The sequence below is a fragment of the Bubalus bubalis genome, chromosome 8, assembly GCF_019923935.1.
Source record: "Bubalus bubalis isolate 160015118507 breed Murrah chromosome 8, NDDB_SH_1, whole genome shotgun sequence".
NCBI classification, from domain to species: domain Eukaryota; kingdom Metazoa; phylum Chordata; class Mammalia; order Artiodactyla; family Bovidae; genus Bubalus; species Bubalus bubalis.
In genome coordinates, this window is record NC_059164.1 from 47,896,585 (window position 1) to 47,913,209 (window position 16,625).

The 16,625-nt window shown below is 44.8% G+C and overlaps 1 protein-coding gene across 2 annotated transcripts in view; it reads right to left on the bottom strand.

The window, feature by feature from the left end:
• Positions 1-16,625, bottom strand: part of COG5 (component of oligomeric golgi complex 5) — a 285,394-nt gene that overhangs the window by 7,966 nt on the left and 260,803 nt on the right. The window contains exons 19-22 of one of the 2 annotated variants that reach the window (XR_006552749.2): positions 13,235-13,311; positions 2,325-2,451; positions 1,748-1,827; positions 1,421-1,563 (exon numbers count right to left, since the gene is read on the bottom strand). Coding sequence is in view for 1 of the 2 variants with exons in the window: in XM_044946598.2 (XP_044802533.2) it covers positions 1,748-1,827; positions 2,325-2,451; positions 13,235-13,311 (284 nt within the window). In the remaining variant the exon portion in view is untranslated. The remainder of the gene's footprint in view (positions 1-1,420; positions 1,564-1,747; positions 1,828-2,324; positions 2,452-13,234; positions 13,312-16,625) is intronic. The other variant, XM_044946598.2, reaches the window with a different exon arrangement.

Consider the following 16,625-nt stretch of genomic DNA (forward strand, 5'->3'; position numbering starts at 1 on the left):
CAGCCACTTTAAGAAATCCTGATGCCAGGACCCAACCCCAGAGATTCTGAGGGAGTTGAGGGTGTGGTCTCAATACCAGGATTTTTCAAAGCTTTGAAAATGACTCTCGGGTGCCAGCACAGTTGAGAATCGCTTCACACATGAGCCCCACACTGCCCTTGGACAACCCAACTCAGTCCCTGAGTTCAGTCCTAAGCGACCGTGTTCGGTGCTGTCCCCAAGACCAGCAGCATTAGGAACCCTTCAAAGAGCTGAGGATGGTTCCCAGAGTGATTTAAGAGGTACAGCTGATGGGCTTTGGAGAATGAGGGTGACCAAGGAGGTGAATGATGGCTTAAAGGTTTTCTACTTGGCTGAATACAGGTGACAATGATACCCCAAATAGTGAGTCTAGGAGAATGAGCAGGTATGAGAGGAAAAATGACTTAACATTTTGTGGTTGAAATTTCTGTGGGATTTTGAGTGGTGACATGTAACAGCACGTTTGCTGGCCTGAGACCCTGAGCAACCAAGGTGAACCACAGTCCCGGGGTCACAGGACAGAAGAGTCACTAGAGTTACCAGTCTGAGTGAGCTCAATGGGGAACCGAAATACAGACTGAACGTGAAGGAAAAGGAGCCAGGGACACAGCGTGGGAAGCGATGGCATTCAAGGAGTGAACAGAGGAAGACAATTCAGAAAACGGGACTGAGGGAAAAACAGTCACAGAGGTCACAGCAGGAACAAATGACCAAGGGGTCAGGAAAGATCCGAGAAGGTGGGGCCTGTCTTGGCTTGTGCTGTGTCCTAAGGGCCTTGCGCATAGTGGGCATTAGTAAAAATGTGTGGAGTTGGTCAGGGGATGAGTTTTAAGAAGGAAGTGGTGGTCACTTTCAGCTAAAGCTGCAGAGTGATACTGAGAGAACAGAAACACTGGGATTTGGTGGCTAAGAGGTCTCAGGTCTTGGTGAGAGAAATTTCAAAGGAGCGGTGCTGATGCAGGAGAGATGCTTAGTAAGTTACATGTGACAGTGGAAGCGTCCCTCCCTGGGCATGGTGGGGGTGCACGGGCTGTGTGTGTGCACATATGTATGTGTATGCGTGCAGAGTGTGTGTGCGCACATGCAGGGGTGTGCGGGTACGTGTATGTGTGCAGGGGCGCGTGGGGTCTGTGCATACATGACAGTGGAAACATCCCTCCCTGAGCATAGCAAGTGTGTGTGGGGGTGTGTGTGTGTGTGTGTGAGTGGGTGCACGGGGGTGTGTGCATACACTGAGGGTGGAAACATCCCTCCCTGAGCATGGCAAGTGTGTGCGAGGTATGTGTGTGCGTGCAGAGGTGCGGGGGGTGTGTGTGTCTGCATATGTGTGCACACGTGCATAAACACACCTGAGAGGCACCGGCTGCTGGGTGTCTACTAACAGCTACAGCGCACTTACTCACGGCTGTACTCCACCACTTCAGTAACTGCCCGTGTGGAAATGAAGCAGAAAATGTGGAGCCAAGGCCAGGAGTCATTTCATAGCTGAAGATGGTTTTCAAGGTGCAAGGTTCTTAGGGCTGCATGAGGCACAGGACAGCACTAGCGGATGCAAGGGACACGGAAAGCAAACCCTGTTGGGCCACCAGCTCCCCTGGTGGCACTCTGGCAGCTGAGGCCCAGGGGTGCACCATGTGGACACCCACCTGAGTCCCGCTCCTCCCCAGCGCCCCCCAGGCCCCAGGCTTTGAGAACACGCAGGTGCGCCTGCCACACGTGGCTTTACCTGATGAGGAGGAGCCTGTCCTTTTCAGAAGGGTGATCATCCAGCCATTGGGAGAAGCGTGCGTGGGACCACTCTGCCCTCTGCGGGTGGAAACACAGTCAGAGAGAGCGGCTACATCCTGTCCTGTCCTGTGGGGCCTTCGCGGGTTCGGAGAGGATCTCTGGGACTCCCGGGGTCAGAGGACCCCAGACACCGGCCCCAAAGGCGGGCAGACCAGCCCTTGGTGCACCTTCCCAACCCCAGGGGGCCTCTTGGGTTTGTCAGTTGAAGGTGGGTCAGCAAAGGAAATGGGGCCTCTGTCAAAAAAGCTTTATGAACATAAATTACTCACGTCACTGTTATTTAAAGGGCTAATTCTAGATGTGGCAGGTGACCTATACGTTGATGAGAAAGTAGGGCCTGGGTAGTGGGAACCTTCCCTCCTGAATCATTCACTGCTAAGACACAAATTCATGACTTCTCTTGGCAGGAGAAGGCCAGGACCTTCAGTGAGTTAGGGGTGGGGTGGGGGGAGTCCCCTGCATTCTCTGAGTTCAGAAGGAAGACAAGTAAGAGGATTCTGGCTTCACCTCCTTACCTGGAAGGGGGATTTCAGCTCAGGGGGTGCTCTTGTGAACAAAAACTGAATAATGATGCTGAATGGAATTATGTCCCCCAGTGCAGGGCTGCTGGCCACGTGTTCACTTGTCTGGAAGAGCAGTGGTCTAAATGAAGGAAATGCAGAAGTCATTTAATGCTGTTCAATATGGAAAGAGGTGACTCAGTACAAGAATCATAATAGCACATTAGTGTAATAGCATAATACATAATAGAATGAATAATAGCAGTCTTCCTAGACTGGATAATTCTTAACCATTTCTTAGCCTAACACACACACATAGACACACACACACATGTAGGCTGGCCCTCCCTTCAGCCCCTTCCTTGGCCCCCAACTCACTGCCTTTGGGTCTGACTTTACTTCAGGGTGATTCAGCAAAACCCCCTCTTAGAGCTCATCTGATAACGGGCTAAAGTGAAAGCACACAGTTAAAGCCTTCAAGTAGTTCTAACTAAAAGGTTCTAACGGTGCCACAACCTTCAGCCTTTATTGTATGCATAATCCTTCCATGGGCTATAAGCTAATGTGGATAAATTCAACCATTTTCTATACAGCTTTTCAAAGGGCAATTATATCCTTACATATATGAAATTATTACCTCACTGGACATCCCTCTCTTCTAAAACACTGTGTGTCTAGGTGTTACCATCCAAGATAGGCTCGTCTCATTTTACTGTGCTTCACAGGTATGGTGGAGGTTTTTTGTTTTGCCTTTTTTTTTTTACAAACTGAAGGTTTGTGCAACCCTGCTCTGTGGTGTCAGATGATGGTTAGCATCTTTTTTAAGCAATATTTTTAATTAAGATATGTACAATTTTTTTCAGACATAATGTTACTACATCCTTAATTAACTAGAGGATAGTTTAAACATAGCTTTAATAAGCACTGGGAAACCAAACAATTCATGTGACTGGCTTTATTCTGAGAGTTGCTGTGAGGCAGTGGGCTAGAACCGAACCTATTATATCTCCAGTGTACGCCTGCTTGCATTTTACAGGAACCTTCAGGCAAATCTACCCTGTTACTCACCACCTACTACCTTGTCAAAATGCTGGCAAAAATAATTTAAAACTTTCACTGACTCCTCCTTGGCTTTCAGTTCAGTTCAGTACAATCGCTCAGTCATGTCCAACTCTTTGTGACCCCATGAATTGCAGCCCGCCAGGCCTCCCTGTCCTTGGCTTTGGGCTCTGATAAAGGCCAAGCTGTAGAGGCTGAATCTCAAGAGGTAAGATGGCAACATCTGATTGAGCAGAGACTCTGAAGTCTGTACAACAGCTCTGTACCTGGCCTCGCACTTCTCCCCATGGTGTTTACTCCAGTCTAAGCCGAGGGCCTGCACTTCTCCCCATGGTGTTTACTCCAGTCTAAGCCGAGGGCCTGCACTTCTCCCCATGTGTTTACTCCAGTCTACAGCCGAGGGCCCGCACAGAGCAGGACGGGCTTCTTCACCACCATGACGGCTCACTCAAGAGTCGGGAGAGCTCCCACCACACAGCTGGTTCTGGCTGGATCCAGAATACTATTGGAAAGAATGTCTTTATATTAACTATTCTATAAGTAAAATTTGGGGCTTCCCAGGAAGCTCAGTGGCAAAGAATACACTTGCCAGCCAGGAGACATGAGTTCAGTCCCTCGGTAGGGAAGATCCCCTGGAGAAGGAAATGGCAACCCAGTCCAGTATTCTTGCCTGGGAAATCCCATGGACAGAGGAGCCTGGTGGGCTACAGTCCATGGGGTCACAAAAGAGCCGGACATAACTGAGTGACTAAACAAGTAAAATTTATCCCTTGTAGGAATTTTTCTAATTTCAACTGTTCTATAAAAACAACATCATTCTGTAATTTACAGTCTTTAGCTACTGTGGAAACTCTTCAGTTCACTTGTGCTGTTAGCAGACATCCATAAAGCTCTGATCCAGGCCCTCCATGGAAGCAGGACTAGGGTCTTCCCACGGCCTCGGGTGGTACGCTCACCTGCAAGATTCTCAAGGTCAATCATCTCACAGGGTCTAGGCTGCAGAGCTGTAGGCAACACATTCAGCACCTACTCAGGTATGAAAATGTTGCTTTGGGAACTTTGGGTTTGCCTGGAGACATCCCTGTAAGTCATTCTCTTGTGCGTGGAAAATCCCATCTGCACAGGAGCAAAGCTCCCAGTTTTAACCACACAGAGCACTTATGAAAAGCTTTATAGATGTGAACTCATTTATTCCTCCAAATAACCCTATCAGGTAGGCACTGTTACATCCCCATTTTACAGATAAGTAAACTAGGAGGAAGAGAGCAAGTAAAAGCCAGGAACAGGCAGAACACAGACTCAAACTTCATTTTGCTAAGCAGCCTCTTTTAGTATATCAACTGAAGCGACTATGCATCTATTTTTAGAACAGACTTATTCTCAGAGAGAAACAAAGACCCCTTGGAGAAAGCACAACTTCAAACTGTCAACAGCTCCTATGCCATAACCTGAGCAAATGAATGTTTCCAGTACATTGTCTAAAGGCTATGCAGTTAGTATCTATTTAGGAACCCCAGATTCTCTCTATGGGTCAAAGTGGATCTCCAGTCACCCACCTACTTGAACCATCTCATCACACTCTCTCCTGGAATTATTTTCACCTGGCATGACCTGAAGGTCCTGTGGGGTGATGACTGGCATGGTCTCAAAGGCCTCTGGAAGCTGACTCTGGGTGGAGGGGATGGCAGTGCACCCCAGAGCTCCACTTCCTGTAGCCAGCAGACCCCTGTTCTGGCAGGGGAAGCTGAAAACACCTCACAGCCTGAGGTCCTCGGGCGCTGAATAGCTGACATTTCCATCCTCCAAGCCCAGCCAGGGGCCAAGAGCACCACTGACGTGACTGCTTCCAGGTTAGAACTAAACGGGGGAAGAGCCAGTCGGGAGGGGGTTCCTCTACTGGGTCATGGGCTCAGCCTGCAGGTCTGGCACACACGAAAGGCCGCCCGGAGCCATGTGCCGAGACGGGGAGCTCACGCCTTCCCCTCTCTCCAGCCACCCCGGTCCGGTGAGGGTCCTCCCCTGCCCCAGTAAAGCCCACTCTTTGCTATGGCATGTGACATGGTAGGATTCACCGGAACCCTGGCTGATGACAGGAGACCCAGGGCAGGGGCCAGTCCTTATGACTGTCTTCAACTCACTGAAAAGCAGCCAGATGGAATCCTTTCTGCCACTATGACAGGAAGATGACCAGGCATTTTGGTCCCTAGTCTCTCTCGGTGCTCACTATCTGAAGCCCCACGTACAAACAGTTTAGAATGAAACACTAAGAAACACTGAACTATTTTCCGAAGAACTGATACATTTTCTTCTTTCTGAAAATGGGAATTACATAGCTGATTCTGATCCTCTTTTATCTTCAGCTTCAGGAAATTTAAAGTCAAATTTGAAACTTATTTACAGCAATTAAATTAGTTTTGCAATTTGAATATATGTGTTTGTACACACACACAAACACACACACTGGCTGTGCCATGTGGCTTGCAGGATCTTCGTTTCCCGACCAGGGATTGAGCCCAGGCCTGCACCAGTGACGGTGCTGAGTCCTGGCCACAGGACCGCCAGGGAAGTCCCATCCAGCAATACAAACACTACAAGCGTGGAAAGGGAAGAAGGGTGAGAAAGGGAGTGGGAAGGAGACAGGGAGCGAGAAACGATCTGAAACGTGCCCCGCCCAGCAGCCCAGCTGAGCTATGCACCGTGGCTGCTGTTGGTGACACCAGCACAGGGCAGAGCCTGGGAGAAACCAGCTCATTTTGAAATAGCATCTTTTGGTCAATCATCTGTCCCTGTGGAGCTCTGAGTCACAGATGTTCTTTTTCTGCCAAGACCAAATGTAGCCACTAACAGGACTGCCAAAAAAGCCATGGGAAGCAAAACTGGATTTGATTTGGTATTATGCCTCACTGACACAATTACCTGTAAACACTGACTGCAGATATTTTGTTTCTGGTGCTTGTTTTAAGAAGCAGAAAGAACACAGCATGAAAACCCCCATCCTCCCTGATTGCAGGTGGAATCTGAAATACCACTAAGTTCAAAAAATGTATGACCATCTGAGGTGATACAAGGAACAAAAGGAAACAAATTAAGGTGTTACAGAATGCGGACAGCCCAATGCCACAAAATCATTCTGAGAAAAAATACTCCAAATAGCAGTGCTTTCAAGGTTAAACTTCATAGGCAGCTAGTAGTCTTCATTAATCAAGTATTAGGTCTCATTAGAAAAAAAAATTATACTTCTAGTAGAGATCTCCACATTTAAGGGATCTGTGCAGCTGTTGTCTTCTGTTAAGGCCAGTTCTGAAGTGGAGTAAGACCCAAGTCCTCCTGTGCGCATGTCCACAGCCAGTGTCCGAGGTGGTCTGTGCTGCGTGCTGCCTGCCACGACCCCCACTCCAAAGCTGCTTTTGGTGAGGGGCCAGGAAGGAGGCCAGACTGCTGAGATCCGGAATCGCATAGAAATGAGGGGTCGGGGAGGACACAGGACTTCTCCCTGCACCGGACATGGTGGGGGTTTTGGAGAGACGGGAAGAGGTCCACATATGGTGGCTGGAGGGGCTGTGTGCGTCCCAGGAGAGGACAAAGCAGGAGGCCGACGCCTGGGGGTGAGTCAGGGCTCAGAGCAGAGAGGTGAGAGGCCCCTCAGGTCCCTGTCTTGGAGTCCAAGGTTGTCTGTCCCAGGGTACTAGGATGGAAAGGAGGCGGGGATTTCAGACATTCTCTAGGAATAAAAGTGCACATGTGGTTCAAGACTCCTGAGGCATCTCCTGGCAGGCTGTCTGCAGCGGAAGTCAGGAAGACAGGGCATTTCAGATGAGGAGGGCATGGCCAGAGTGGGGGGTCTAGATGGTCTGTAACACTTTCTAATGTTTCCCTGGATGTTTCACATTGTGTTCTAGGACCCGTCCCAGCGAGAACAAACGAGAACTTCTGGAATAAGACATCGGGCGTGGTGGCTGCGAGCACGGGCGGTGGGGTCAGGTAGGCCAGGGGTCTCAAATGCAGCCCCACAGCTCACAGCTCTCACACGTGCAGTCTGAAAACTGACCCCTCAGCCCCAAATGAGCCCTCGACTCTCAACTGTCATCCTGAAGATGGAAGGAGAAAATCCCAGGACAATGCTCAGTACAGGCTAACATACAACAAATGACCAAACAATGACTGCTAGAATCAAGATGACCAAAATGAAACGGCCAGCCCTGCATGTTCACCCGGGAGCTCCCGGAACTGCTGAAGTACTGGCGGCAGCAAAGCAAACCAAACCCCAGGTGTGGCTGCCTTCTGGCTCCAACGCTGACATTAGAAACTTGGAATTAAGAACCCAGAAACCGTGTGGAAATCGTGACTGCAGAGCGTGGCCTAAGTGGAAAGAAGGAACAGAACCCATCTGGGGTCCTGGGGCTGGGAGCGCTCATCCTGGAGGTTGTGGAGACGGCCACCCTCGGGTCTGCAGACACGCAGGCCAGGCCTAGTTCTGAATCTCAAGCATCAGGTGATCAGGGAGGTAAACTGTAGCTATGGGGAACCCTCACCACTCCTCCAGCTGAAGACAGCTGACATAAACACTACACACTGTAGAGTTACTGATGGTCTCCCTTCTCCAGTGCCCGGCATGCTAACAGACCCATCAGAATAGCCCTTATCTCCTGACAGCTCTCAGTGCTTTTTCATTAAATCTGAGGAGGCTTTCAGCAGAGCAGACTGTGGATGTAATTCAGGGACCAGGCTGTTCCCTGGGGAGTGGGGATGCTGGGCCCCGCTAGAAGGCAGGGTCTTTAGTGATCTGCATGGACAGACCCTTGGCCAGGTGGAGGCAAGGTAACCTCCCGCACGAACACGTGGGAGACACCACCATGCTGCAGAGGGATGGACGGGGATGGGGGCTCATGCGTCCTGTGTACCGCTACAACACAAATACCCAGGGGCAAGTCCCTAATGTCAGCAGCTTTCTGAGGCAGCCTTCTCTCTGGGGTAAAAGATTCCTGCTGCCTGAGAAACTCTAATGTAGACAGGAAAATGTAAATGCATGCAAGAAGCTCACCGGCCTAATTAAAGAGTCCACTAATATCACCATCAAGGAGAACGCCCTGAGGCAGATGGCTGCCTGATGGGGGAAGGGGGTGCTCACCAAGGCGAGGGTGTCTGGGGAGGGGGGAGGGGAGGCTGCACCTGAGGTTCAGGCTGGAGGCGCCCGCCTGGCTCTGTCACCCTCCCTAGCACTGGGCCTGTTGCTCCTCCTGTAGCCACTGCCTCTAAACCTGCTGGGGCTTTGGTTGTCTGGCTGTCTTTCTTGCCCCCCAACCCCTTACTATATAATATTTTAGTATACTTTATATTATTTTTAGGCTCACTTGTTATTTTTAAATGGGAGAAATACTGTAAGAGGAATTTTAAAATGTATTTGTTGACATTTCTAACTATAAATATACAACAACCAAAGCAAAAAATTTGAAAAATTTAAGAAATCTCTTTTTAAAAAACCACTAGAAACAATGCTACTCTCCAAAGGTAATATTTTGATGCTCATCCTTGACTTCTCCTCTCCAAAGCCACAGGTCATTATTTTTAAAACATCAGGGATGCCTATTGTATATACTGGTAAGTGGCCTGTTTTTTCATTTTGTGATACACCAGGAAGTATTTTTCTTTTTCTTGGACATTAACTAACAGTTTAAAATTTTAATTGGCTGCATATATTTGATCCGATGAATGTGGCCTATTTTAGCCAGTTTCCTACTGATAGCCACTGAGCTGGTTCGGATGTGACTTCGAACCTTCAGTCCAGGAACAAGAGTCCAGATCAATTATGGAAATGACCACTAGATGATGCCTTTTCCTTGTCATAGCACAGACAAGAAGATGAACAAGAGTGGGCCCTGCCACTGCAACTGCTCAGGACTAAACTCTGGAGAAGATACAGACTTCTTAACAAGTTTTTGCAGGAAGCAAGAGGAGGGCCTAGAAGTGAGATACTGGAATAAAGACAACTCTGTACTGACTGAGTCCTCTCTAGGAAGGGCCTCTGCGGGACTTCCACATGGGCATGCTGTCCTAAGTCAATTCCCCTCTCAGGACAACGAGAAACTGGCAGGGCCAGGGCCTTGCCCAATCACATTTACAGGCAGAGGCAGCAGAACTGTCATCTCTCTTCTCCAAAGACAGGGCCTAAAACCTTTCCAGCCTAGGGCTAGATTTGAACCCCAGAATATACTACTTTCACTTTATTTCCTGATCTACTTAATCCTAAACTCTATCAAATGGTGTCCAAAACCGCTCAAACAACTGAGAAAGCACTAGAATCAATCCAAAAGATTTCTGTAGGTTCAATATATCTGTAGGAATCAGTTCAGTTCAGTTGCTCGGTCATGTCCGACTCTTTGTGACCCCATGGACTGCAGCATGCCAGGCTTCCCTGTCCATCCCAATTCCAGGAGTTTACTCAAACTCATGTCCATTAAGTCAGAGATGCCATCCAACCATCTCAGCATCTGTCGTCCCCTTCTCCTCCCACCTTCAATCTTTGCCAGCATCAGAGTCTTTTCAAATGAGTCAGTTCTTTGCATCAGGTGGCCAAAGTATTGGAGCTTCAACTTTAGCATCAGTCCTTCCAATTAATATTCCGGGCTGATTTCCTTGAGGATTGACTGGTTTGATCTCCCTGCAGTCCAAGGGACTCTCAAAGAGTCTTCTCCAAACCACAGTTCAAAAAATATCAATTCTTTGGTGCTCAGCTTTCTTTATAGTCCAACTCTAACATCCCTACACGACTACTGGAAAAACCATAGCTTTGACTAGATGGACCTTTGTTTGCAAAGTAATGTCTCTGCTTTTTAGTATATAATCTAGGTTGGTCATAACTTTTCTGCCAAGGAGTAAGCATCTTCTAATTTAATGGCTGCAGTCACCATCTGCGGTGATTCTGGAGCTCCCCAAATTAAAGTCTATCACTGTTTCCATTGTTTTCCCAACTATTTGTCATGAAGTGATGGGACCAGATGCCATGATCTTAATTTTCTGACTGTTGAGATTTAAGCCAACAACTATAGGAATACACTGGTGGATAAGTCTCTTTTAGAATTTTTCAATGAATTAAAGATATGGAGAAGGCTCTATAGGTAAGATTCAACTACTCTGATTATATCTGCGCCAATGCCTTGGGAGCTGAGGGATCTGCAGGAGGAAACTCAGGTACCAGCATTCCAGGAGATCAGGGTGCACATCTTTACAGATGGAGAAAGGAACAAAACTTGGCCCCTACCACTGGAGCAGTTCAAGTTCAAGAATAGAGGGCCCTGAGAGAAGGGTGAGAAACCACTGGATGCAAAACATTAGTGCATCATGAAACCAATTAAATGGGTTAAAATAACCAAATGCAAAAGAAACCAGAGAATATCACATGAAGGAAGACTAATTTCTGTTTCATGGCACAAGTTTGTGTGCATGTTTGTGTGCACGGTTTTGAGGGTGCTTGCATGCAAGTACATGCTAGACGGTAACATAAAATCTCTCTTACTGTCAGTCAGAGTTGAAGTTTTGAAACACATCTAGATTGACCATTGCCTCATGACAGAAGGTAGCTATAAAAAACCCAGGATTTAAAATAATTATACACCAATCATTAATTTTTTATTCCCTAAATAGATACTAGAAGGTGTTACTATTCAAACTTTAAACACTCCTTTAAAGATTCTTTTTCTCATGTGGAAAGTGGGGTGGGTTGACAGAAAATCTTAAGTGACTTAAAAAAGAACTGTTCTTATGTGAAACCCTCAGAACATGTATCTCTATACTGCGACACAACTTTAAAAGCACTTGGATAGGGACTTCCTTGCTGATCCAGCAGTTAAGACTCTGCACTTCCATTGTAGGGGGGCATAGGTTCGATCCCCACTTGGGGAATTAAGTTCCCACATGCTGCGCAGTAGGGCCAAAAAGTAAAACAAAAAAACAAAAACAAAAAAACCAGCAAGTACCTGGATAAAGGTTGTCTTGCATTAGCAAATAGGAAGATAAGCACTGTTTTAATACACGCACATGGAATAAACAACCAAATATGGGAGGCAGGACTATCAGAAATATTTATCTAATCTTAAACTAGCAAATTCCAAATCATGGCTTTTCCCATGCCTTTTAAAATAACCAGTTGGTTAATGTCCTCTGGCATGCTAAGATTCTGTGACTCAGGGCAGCATTTTATCATCCAACTGGGACTGCTGTGTTTCCATCTTACTCAGAGTAAGTAACTTTCAGTTCAGTTCAGTTGCTCAGTTGTGTCCAACTCTTTGCGACCCCATGGACTGCAGCATGCCAGGCCTCCCCATCTATCACCAACTCCTAGAGTTTACCCAAACTCATGTCCATTGAGTCAGTGATGCCATCCAACCATCTCTTTATAGGAGTTTTATTAAGGTTGTTTTTTAATGGTACATAGAGATGACTGGAAGATCAGTAAGCTCAGTGCCTCTTAATCTTTCAACTTGTCCATATCTGGTAGTGCCAAACCCAAAGGCTTCCAAAATATTTAAATACTTATAAAAGGTTTGAGCTAATCCAAAGAAGATATCTGAAAACACTTGTGACCTCACTGTTTCTGAAATCCAACTTTGTACACATAAGGCATTTGAGAAAAATACAAGTTCAGGCTCTTGTGTTGGCATTAAAAATATCTCTGCCAAGTACACACAGGAAAAGTAAAAGATAACCCTCCCCTTTCAATCAACAACCTTAGGTTCTTATATTTCAAGTGCTATTATACCTGAAGTTTCTACGAAGATCTTGGGTGACATAAGAGAGTGAAGCAACCTTTTAAAGAACATACTACTTATTGATTATTCTAGTTTCTAGTACTCAGTCAGTTTATAGAAAGCCACATGCCTGGACTCTCTTACCTATCTTTAGAAAGAAATATTAAAAAACATCACGCTCCAGGATATTATGGATAGCTTACATCAAGGCTTCCCATCTGGCATGCTTCAGTCACAAGTTGTAACTATTATGTTGATCCCCTTGGCTCTCAGCGTTGGCCATCTTTTTGTACATATACATTTTCTATGTGTGCCATGATGTGAAGTTTGGCAAGTCTGGCTTACTGAATAAACAGCCATATGCACAACATCTTTTTATTTTCTAAAATCTGATACTTAAGACCTAGACATTAAGCTATTCAATGGTCCTTAAAATTTGAGTTGGTAAAAGGTCTACCTAAGTATTCAGCACTGAAAAGGATTTTCCTGTTAAATTGATACATTCTTAGATCATGGGTTTGAATTAACTCATTTTTCTTTTTGAATTGATTTCTAGGAAGCTCAATCCCAAATTTTGTGTTTAATTGCACTAGCCATGGTGACCCTAAAGTATCTACTACATTTACAGTCATTCTCTGCATTTCAACACTAAACTCGGTTCTTCAATACTCTATCTAATAGTTTGCTTTTGTTTTTTTTAATGGCATGCAACCTATGACCTTTTTAGAAGTAGACTGGGTTGGAAATGATAAATGAACCAATAACATTTTCAGAAAAAGATGTCTATACAGTTATGAACTGCCTGGTATTATTCACTATATTTCTGTAAGAATGGAGAATTTTAAAAATTCCTCTAGGAAGAGCATAATAAAAAATTTAACAGCTCAATCTTGTGAACTGCAACTGAACTGCAACACACACACACACAAATTATTGAACATAACATTATAAATTTCTGGTTTGGATAACTTTCAAGATGAACCACATGAAAATGCCATTGTTTGTTGTAAACCACAAAATGGTTGAATAATGGCAATTTTGCGTAGATCAACATGAATAGGAAAGGATTTATCTGCTAATAGGGTATGGTTATATTAACAGTGATAACAGAATATGCCTCACCTGAATGACCTCAGCATTCGATAGGACTTTCCCAAATCAGATACTCTTCTGCAGAATGGACCCACAGCCAACTCCATCTGAAATATTAAAAGATATCCCATAGCTTTTTATATCAGAATCTTGAAGTGAACTGGGGACCCACTTGGATCACAGAAAGTTGTAGCTTGAAGTAAACTTAATTGGATCTGCACTGTAAGGCAGTTTTGAATGTCAAGTTTATTAAAAGGCAAGAACTTAGATAGCTTTTGCATTTATTTACTAAAAAGGTCATAAGATAATTCCTTCAAGAATAGAAAAGCAGTTTTGTGTATGAGGAGAAAGTTTAGATTTTTTTTCTCCATTGAAAAATCAGAAAAAGAAATGTTTTCAAGACTGCCTATGTGTCTGTACTTTAAGTGAGCATCACAAGTCTTTTTCTATTAAACAGAAATGATGACAGTTTTCACCAGGCTGGTGAAAAGTGATTAAAAGCACTGACTCTGGAGGCAGCACATGTGTGTCAGTTTCTGATCTACAGTGACTAGTTGTGTGGCTCTGGGCTTAACCTCTTTATGTTTCAAGTTCCTCATCTGTCAAACACAGATAATACCCATCATAAAATTACGCAAACAAAACAGATAATTTCACAAAGCACTATGTGCACGGCATACAGTAAGTGCTTATTAAGTGTCAGCAATTACTATCATTTAAAAAAAAAATTTCCCCCTTTTAAATTGTTAGTGGATTAATTTGCTTCCTGACTGAAGAATTCAGCAACTACTACTTCTCTTTATTTTCTTCCTTTGACTGGAAATGTTGTCATTAATTGGAGTTTTAGGTTACCTGTTCTTTACCTACCAAGTGCATACGCGAAGTTTTTGCATATATGGCAGATGGTAAGCCATTTCACTATACTTGCTATGAACAGAGCTCTGGTAAAGAATAGTTTAGAAAATTTCTGAGAAAAGCCTGCGCCCTGGTAAATCAACATCTTTCTTCAAGAAAAACATATGAATGAAAAATGGGGTATCTGTCTTGCTGGCCATCTTTCTGAAAAACTGTTCATATCTTCTTGCCATTGGAAGACCATGGAGATGTACTCACTCATTTGAGAAACATTTTTTACTCCCTACTAATTATCAGGCACCAAACTAGACATGGAGATAAGAAGATGAATTAGACGGTCTTACCTCTGAGGAGTTCTTAAATTTACTGAAGAGGATAAATATTTATTTAAATAATATAATCTTCACTCATCTAGCTTATGAGAGATCTCTGTGTGTAAACACAGATGCACACGCAGATTGATTATTATTAAGAGAAACAACAAACAAGTGTGAAATCAGCTGTGTGAACTGAGTGTCAGGGGAGAATTACAAAGCAGCTTCCTTTCTTCAGATGGTCTTGAGGGTGACTCGTGACTGGTGGATTTCTCTCTCAGCATACAGAAGACACCGAGTGTACTGTATGTCCTAGAGGGAAACCTTACGTGGTCAGCAAACTTTCTAAAACACAAAATAATAAGTAAATAAAAGGAGAAATCTGACGAAGAAAAGTCAGATTCTTTCCAACATTACAAAAGAGAGCAGTTTCAAGCCAATGTTCTTGAAGACAGTGGGCGATGGGCTGCTCCTTGGGTCCTATTTAGTTTATTCACTAGATAGGAGTTTCTGGTTTCCTACAGAATGTGGTACTTATTTTACAGTGAGCACAAAGTAAAAATGTGATTAACATGTACCTATGCCTGTCTGTTTCTCTGTGGAGGTGCATTTATAATTGTTTTTTACACACTGAAATTTGTCGATTTTTTTTTAGTTACCCCAGTGGGATTTATCATTTTCAAAGATTACAGCAAACAACCTTTGCCTTAGCACTTGAGCAGGACTGAATGTTAAATAAAACAGCTAGGAGAAAATTACAGTATGAGAATATGACCTCGCATGGCTGTGTCATCTCTGATGACTGCAGGAGATTTCTATGCCATATGACAATTTCAAAATGTTAAATGTTTAACATAAGTTTTTCATCCATCAAGGACCCCTAGGGTACTAAAGACCACCTTCTTCTGCCAGAGTTCCACTAGACAATAAAGGCCATGCTTCTGAAGGGCAGGAATGCTCCTTTTAGAGGCGTGACTCTGCCCTTAGCTGTGGACACAAACGGCACCTGCAGCTGCCTCTCTCCAGCTCTCCTGTTTGGAGGCAACAAACAGTGAGCAGCAGGCACGGTTAACTAATTACAGAGCTACTCCATGCCCACCGCGGACATCTGGCTAACCACAGGGCATCTTCAGATACTCCTGGGCATTTCTGCCCTGACAACTGTTCAGAAGAAGAGGCAACAGGAATTAGAATCTTGATTATTTGCGGATTTTTCCCCAAATTTATAATTTTCAGGCAAAAAGCAAGAGAGATATAAATATATATTTAAAGGGAACCAGAAATAAACAGAAACTGCTCAGAGTGCCACTGAGTAAATAATTTAATGCCAACGTCAAAAGTCATCCTTCTCTAGGGATTCCCTGGTGGTGCCGTGGTTAAGAATTTGTGTGCCAATGCAGGAGACACAGGCTCGATCCCTGATCTGTGAAGAATCCACATGCAGTGAACAACTAAGCCCAGGCCACAACTATTGAACCTGTGTTCTAGAGCCCAGGAGCCACAACTTTTGAGCCCACAGCGGCATAGCCTGTGCTCTGAAATAAGAGAAGCCACTGCAATGAGAGGCACAGCAACTAGAGAGAAGCCCCCACTCGCCACAACTAGAGAAAAGCCTGCGCAGCAACGAGGACCCAGCACAGCCAAAAATAAATACATAAAATGTTAATGTTTTAAAAAAAACCATCATCCTTCTCTCTGGGAAAGAAACACAACTGAGGAGCAGAGGGGAATGTGTGGTTCAAAGGACAGTGTGGACAGGTCCCCAGAGAGATTCTGAATCAGCAGAACCCCAGTGGCTTGGACAAGCCTAGTGCTTGAGGACTGCTGTGTGATTAGTGTAAACCCAGAGACCATGTGGTCACAGTAGGGAATTAATTACCATGAGGAAACCACCTCATGCCCATGACCTGATTCCTAAGGGGCTATGCGCTGGGCACGTTCCTCATCATGAACCCACCAGATGGCTCCCTGAAAATATTTTCTCTTTCACCTGTGTAATGGTGCCAGTGAGGAGAAGTTAGGATTCCTACATAAATCTTTAAAAATATATCATTATCTGCCTTTGCAAAGTGGACTTGATGACAAATAATCAGTAATCCCAAACTACTCTCTTCTGAGTTCTCTGTTATTTATGCCAGAATAGCAGGCACTTTTATCAAAAGAACTTTTTTTGAAACCCATCAAGGATAAGTGTGTTCTTGATTCCAATAGCCGCTATGGTTTTATTTAATTTTGAATACAAGTTGATAGAA